The sequence below is a fragment of the Primulina eburnea genome, chromosome 15 (assembly GCF_022965805.1).
Source record: "Primulina eburnea isolate SZY01 chromosome 15, ASM2296580v1, whole genome shotgun sequence".
NCBI classification, from domain to species: Eukaryota; Viridiplantae; Streptophyta; class Magnoliopsida; order Lamiales; family Gesneriaceae; genus Primulina; species Primulina eburnea.
In genome coordinates, this window is record NC_133115.1 from 14,468,348 (window position 1) to 14,474,712 (window position 6,365).

Below are 6,365 nucleotides of genomic sequence, written 5' to 3' on the forward strand. Positions count from 1 at the left end.
TTGGAAAATCAGGATGCAGGCTCACTTAGCTGCACAAAATGATGACATTTGGTATGTCATCACTGAAGGTTTGATAAAAATATTGAAAGCCTACACAACAGTTGCAATCACTGTAATGCCCGAATTTTGATATAATATGGCAGTAGTTGTGATGGTTCTTGGCTTTACATTATGATATGAATGGTAATGATGTTATAGAATGGAATAGATAATGGATGGGTAGAATCAAAGGTGGAATTTGAGATAAATAGGTAATGGACGTGCAGAAACAGTATGAAAAATGTGGCAGTAGTTGTGGTTTTTAGCATAATGTTTTGTATATTGATCCAATTGATGTGAGGCTTTTCTCATTAGAAAGATAAGACATAAGGCTATAACTTTGTAGTTTTGAGTTTTGTTCAAATCATCAGGGAAGACGAGCCAAAAGCGCCCCGAAGTGTGTCGTGAGTACCGTTGTTTCTACAATGACACATGTTGGGAGATTGAGCATAACGTTTTACTCAAACCTCCAAATGACCTGAAATTTTGGGAGAAGCAAGCCAAGACATAGGGCTACAACTTTGTAGTTTACCACTTTTCCTAATTCTGAAGGGAAAAGGCATTTCGGAAGCGATCTTTGTAGTGCCTGTGCGCAGAGTGCGCGCTCGGGCGAGAAAAGATGTCCGCCCGGGCAGGCCTTGTTCAAAATTTTTAGTGTTTTGCCGTGAGTTCCGCGCCCGGGCGAGAAAAAATGTCCGCCCGGGCGGCTAGCGATTTTTAAAAAGCGTGTTTTCGAGATTTGAGTGATATAATAGAGGATTTGGTTCATTTTTCTCTCATTCTCTCCTCACTTCTCGATTCTTCACTCCATGGGAAGCTAGGGTTCTCTTCTTCCTTCAATTGTCCCTTTGATTCTAGCTACTTGTTGGGTTTTTGGAGTAAGAGCAAGAGCATTTTGGGTTCAAGGAACTAAGGTAAGCTTGTGAGTTTAGTTATCGTTGGATTTTGGTGTTGAGGAATTTTGAGATTGTGATTGTGTTGGTTTGAATTTAAAATGGAATTGAAGAGGAGCTAACTCTTTAGCACGCACTCCATGTTTTTGATAAAATGATCCAATGAGTGTTTTTATGGCATATTATGATTAAGAAATTTACGGATCTTGATTTGAAGCCGTATTGAATTAATTATGAATTTTGTACGAAAAGTGCTACGTATTGATAAGTAATCTGAGTTCTTGATTTATGTATTGAAGATTTGGTTGAAGTATTGACTTGGGTTGGCTCAAGATTATTTACTCTAAATTGGTTGATAGCGAATCGAGTAGACTTCAAGGGTTCAAGACTTCTCAACAATATATTTTGATCTTTTGTTGGTAATATTCGAAAGGTATGTTACGGTCGGTAACATACGAGGTAAAAGTATCATTTTTATTTTTAAATTGAAAATTCTATGGCTCGATGAATTACTTGTGATTTGATGATGATTGTGGCCTTGAGATGAGTTTATTATTGTAGTGAAATGATGATATTGATTTGCATCATTACATTGCATATTGAGCCACTTGTCGATTCAGATTTGATATGGCGGAGGTCGCCTTGATTTATTGATTTGTTGGACGTATGGGGCTATAGTTGAGTTGGCATAGTGTATGCGGAGGTCGCTGCTATGGCTTGAACACTCTCTATAGGCGCACCATAGTCTTGGGATTGTAGAACACAGCACCCCACCCCGAGCGGATGAGTCGGTGGATGTTGCTGGGTGATTCTATTCCCTTGGGTACCCTATGACCAGATGATTCACTTGATCTTGAGATTTATTGATAGCCCACAGCTTCTGATCATGCATTGCATTTCTATGAATTGTATATGAGATATTTGAAATTTTAATTCTCATATGTTATTTATTGTATCATACTGGGTTTATACTCACCGGCATGTCGGCTACCTCTTGTTTTTATGTGCTTGATGGTAGGTGAGGCGAGGCTTGGATGCCAGAGTCCAGCTCCAAGCAAGGATATACGAGTTAGAGTGGGATTCTCGGGTCTTAGGAGCTATGTGATGATGTTTGGATTTCTTTGGTTCACTACTTTATTTTGGCATGTTGAAAATTTTATTTCAAACATTTGAGACATTTAAATTATTATGACGATGTTTATGTCAGTTTGTGAAAAAGAAATTATGTATTTTATTAAATCGTTTGGTTTGATACATTTAAAATTATTAGTATTAGATATCGGACCCGGGGCCCCACATTAGGTGGTATCAGAGCGTAAGATATTTGGGAACAGGGTAGATCGAGTCAGTTTGAATTGCTTGATCATGTGATATATTTGTTAGCATTTTCATTGTACTATGATGTGAAATACATGATTTAAATTGGGATATTATATTATTGAGCTTTATTCAAGATTTTTGAGATTATTGAGTCTCGAGAGCCAGAGATGATTGATAAAAGATTGAGTTGATTGTGATTTTGTGATTTTATCTGTGTTTGACCTATTGTATATCAGACATGGCTACTCGAGGTAGAGGTTGTGGTAGACCTAGACAGGACATACCAGTGGCTCAAGATCAGGGCAGTGCTACTCATACACAGAGATATAACTCCGACTCCGATGGAGATATTGTTAGCCAGATTTCAGTCTTTGCACCCACCTATGCTGAAGGGTACAGAGAATGCATTAGAGTGTGAGAACTGGTTGGAGAATATAGATCAGTTATTTGAATCTCTTGAGTATCCAGATGATCGTAGAATCAAGTTAGTTGTTCATCAGTTATTGAATGTTGCTAAGAGTTGGTGGATCATCACCAAGAAAGCTTTAGAGAGTCGAGGTACGATTGTGACTTGGGATATCTTTAAATCTGAATTTTATCAGCGTTTCTTTCCTACTTCATACAGGAAAGATAGGGGAGCCGAGTTTGCAAATTTAAAACAGGGAAATCTGAATATTGAGGACTATGTTGCTAAGTTATCGAATTTACTGAGATTTGATCCTCATGTAGCATCCGATGAAGAAGCTAAGGCCGATCACTTCATAAATGGTCTTAATCCTGATATCTTTACCCTGGTTAATACTGGAAGGCCTAACACTTTTGCTGAGGCTCTTGATCGAGCCAAGGGAGCTGAAACTGGAATCATTAGGCAGAGAGGTTCTCAATATCCACAAAGACCCCAACAGCCACAGTTCCGACAGCATTTCAGACAAGGTAATAGTGGCGGTAATAGTGTAAACATAAGAGAGCAGTTCAAGGCTAGAGCGAAGCAATTTAAGAGACATGGCAGTAATTTTTCGAGTTCTAGTGGATCGAGACAGTCTGGTTCAGTTCAGAGCACTGGCTATTCAGGCCCGACTTGTGGTCAGTGTGGTGGTAGACATTATACCGATCAGTGTAGAGGAATCTCAGGAGCTTGCCACTTGTGTAACCAGGAGGGACACTATGCTCGAGTGTGTCCTAATCGTGGCAGTGAAATATCTCAAAGTGGGGGATCATCTAGACAGACATCTCACCAGAATCGCCAGACTCCTACAGTTCATTCCTATCAGCAGTCAAACTGGTCAGATCAGAACAAACAGAGTGGTAGCCACAGAGTAGGACAACCACATAGACAGCAGGCTCGAGTTTTTGTACTCACAGAGGATGAGACACATAATGCTCCTGATAATTTCATTGCAGGTAATTGTTTTCTCTCAGGTTATCCTGCTTATGTTTTGATGGATACTGGTGCATCACATACTTTCATAGCTGAGCACTTTGTCACATTACATTCGTTGCATTCTTTGCCATTATCATCTATATTATCTATTTCCACTCCACTGGGAAAAGTGATGAGGTCAGCTGAAATGATAAAGGGTTGTGAATTTCATTATGAGGATAATGTTATTGAGCTTGATTGTATTGTGTTGGAGATGTCTGATTTTGACTGCATAGTTGGTATTGACATGTTGACAAGATACAAGGCTACTATAGATTGTTTTCAGAAGGTTGTTAAGTTTAGACCTGATATGAAAGATCACTGGACATTTTATGGTAAGGGTTCTTGAGCTAAGATTCCTTTGATATCTGTTTTGTCCATGACTCGTTTGTTGCAGAAAGGAGCCGAATGTTTCTTGGTTTATGCAATTGATATTTCAAGGTCAGTACCTAAATTGGCAGATATTCCAATTGTTAGTGAATTTTCAGATGTATTTCCAGATGAAATTCCAGGATTTCCTCCAGTCCGAGAGGTTGAGTTCAACATTGAGTTGATGCCAGGTACACAACCTATTTCTAGAGCTCCTTATAGGATGGCACCAATTGAACTGAAGGAACTAAAGGAACAACTTGAGGATCTATTAGCTAAAGGATATATAAAACCAAGTGTTTCACCTTGGGGTGCTCCGGTTTTATTTGTGAAGAAGAAAGACAGGTCTATGAGGCTTTGTGTCGATTATAGACAGTTGAATAAAGCCACAGTAAAGAATAACTATCCTTTGCCAAGGATTGATGATCTCTTTGACCAGTTGCAGGATTCTTCAGTATATTCTAAGATTGATTTAAGATCCGGATATCATCAGTTAAGAGTTAGAGAGGCAGATGTGCCTAAGACTGCTTTTCGTACTAGATATGGGCATTTTGAATATTTGGTTATGCCTTTTGGGTTGACCAATGCACCTGCGGTATTTATGGATTTGATGAACCGTGTGTTTCAACGGTATGTAGATCAATTTGTTGTGATCTTCATTGATGATATTCTTATTTATTCAAAATCTGAAATTGAGCATGCCGAGCACTTGAGAGCTGTTTTGCAAATTTTGAGAACTGAAAAGTTGTATGCTAAATTATCGAAATGCGAGTTTTGGTTGGATAGAGTGGTTTTCCTTGGACATGTGATTTCAAGTGCAGGTATATCAGTTGATCCGAGTAAAGTTGAGGCAGTCATCAATTGGTCTAGACCGACATCAGTTCCCGAGGTACGTAGTTTTATGGGTTTGGCAGGATATTATCGCAGATTTATTGAAGGATTTTCACAGATTGCGAGGCCAATTACCCAGCTGACACAAAAAAATACACCATTTATTTGGTCACCGGCATGTGAGGCTAGTTTTGTTGAACTTAAGCAGAGATTGACTAGTGCTCCAGTTCTGACTATTCCATCAGGTGTAGGAGGATTTACAGTGCACACTGATGCTTCACTTCAAGGATTGGGTTGTGTATTAATGCAACATGGTCGTGTGGTTGCCTATGCTTCACGACAGTTGAAGCCACATGAGTCTAGATACCCCGTGCATGACTTGGAACTAGCAGCAGTGGTTTTTGCGCTAAAGATTTGGCGTCACTACTTGTATGGGGAGACATTTGAGATATTCACTGATCATAAGAGTTTGAAATACCTCTTTTCACAAGCAGAGTTGAACATGAGACAGAGGCGTTGATTAGATTTGTTGAAAGACTATGATTGCGAAATAAAATATTATCCAGGAAAGTCTAATGCAGCAGCCGATGCTTTGAGCAGAAAAGTATGCAATATGTCCTTGATCACTAGCAGTGTATCCGATTTAGTAGAAGAATGTTGTCTTTCTGGTTTGGATTTTTTGTGGTAGATACTCAACCTGTAAGAGTATTTATGATTCAGGCAGAGCCCGAGTTGTTTGTCAAAATTAGAGAGGCCCAAAAGTTAGATCAAAGCATTCAAAAATCAGTTGAACTCGTTAGATCAGGACATAAATCAGAATTTCAAGTCAATAATGAGGGTATTTTGTTTGTGAATGATCGTATTGTAGTTCCTAATATTTCAGGGTCAAGGAAGCTGAAAGGACAAAATCATTACGGCAGACGATTAACCTACTAAGCATCAAATTTATTTTAATTATTCATTTTATATCATGCTTAAATTCTCGTAATTTATATATGCTTTTATTTAGGGGGAATATTGGTTTTAAAAGGTTAACTGAGAAGACAGCAGTTAGTAAATCCTCAACTGAAAAGACACTGTTTCACAACTGGTCGTTCAGCTGATTATTTTACTAATCTTCTCACATAAGTTAACTAATTAACCACATTATATTCCAAATCAAGTGATGTGACTGTTTTTTTAATTGCTAAATAGAATCTTTAAAACATGGCCTCATTTGAACCATTTGAAATTGTACACATGCTTGCAGCACACGTACATACGTTTTTAATTCAAATTTTTCGTGGACTGACACATGTCCAGTAATCAAACAGTCACCTACATATGTACCTTTCCCGCCCCAATGCAGTTCTTCCTTATGCAAATATCAATTTTCAGAGCAAATTCATACTCCGAACTTATATCTTGCAAACTTTCAGGTTTTTGTATTTTGAGAAAGGACAAATCAAATTCCAGCACACATTTTGAATGATATGGCTATTGATTTTGAATAA

General features: G+C 38.3%; 1 protein-coding gene across 1 annotated transcript; it reads left to right on the forward strand.

Moving 5' to 3' along the window:
* The first annotated feature begins 254 nt into the window (after positions 1–254).
* Positions 255–5,392, forward strand: LOC140815479 (uncharacterized). Its single transcript, XM_073174576.1, has 7 exons — positions 255–297; positions 898–953; positions 2,489–3,653; positions 3,723–4,007; positions 4,134–4,232; positions 4,680–4,862; positions 4,980–5,392. The coding sequence occupies exons 1-7, from the start codon at positions 255–257 to the stop codon at positions 5,390–5,392; spliced, it is 2,244 nt and encodes a 747-aa protein (XP_073030677.1).
* Positions 5,393–6,365: the final 973 nt, after the last annotated feature.

What these genes read in the sequence shown, in the direction of transcription:
- LOC140815479 (XM_073174576.1), top strand. Translation starts at nt 255, where the DNA reads ATGGACGTGCAGAAACAGTATGAAAAATGTGGCAGTAGTTGTG. An exon ending in AAAATGTGGCAGTAGTTGTG is followed by an intron (nt 298 to 897) that starts GTTTTTAGCATA and finishes CTTTGATTCTAG; the next exon opens with CTACTTGTTGGGTTTTTGGA. An exon ending in ACATGTGATTTCAAGTGCAG is followed by an intron (nt 4,863 to 4,979) that starts GTATATCAGTTG and finishes GATTTATTGAAG; the next exon opens with GATTTTCACAGATTGCGAGG.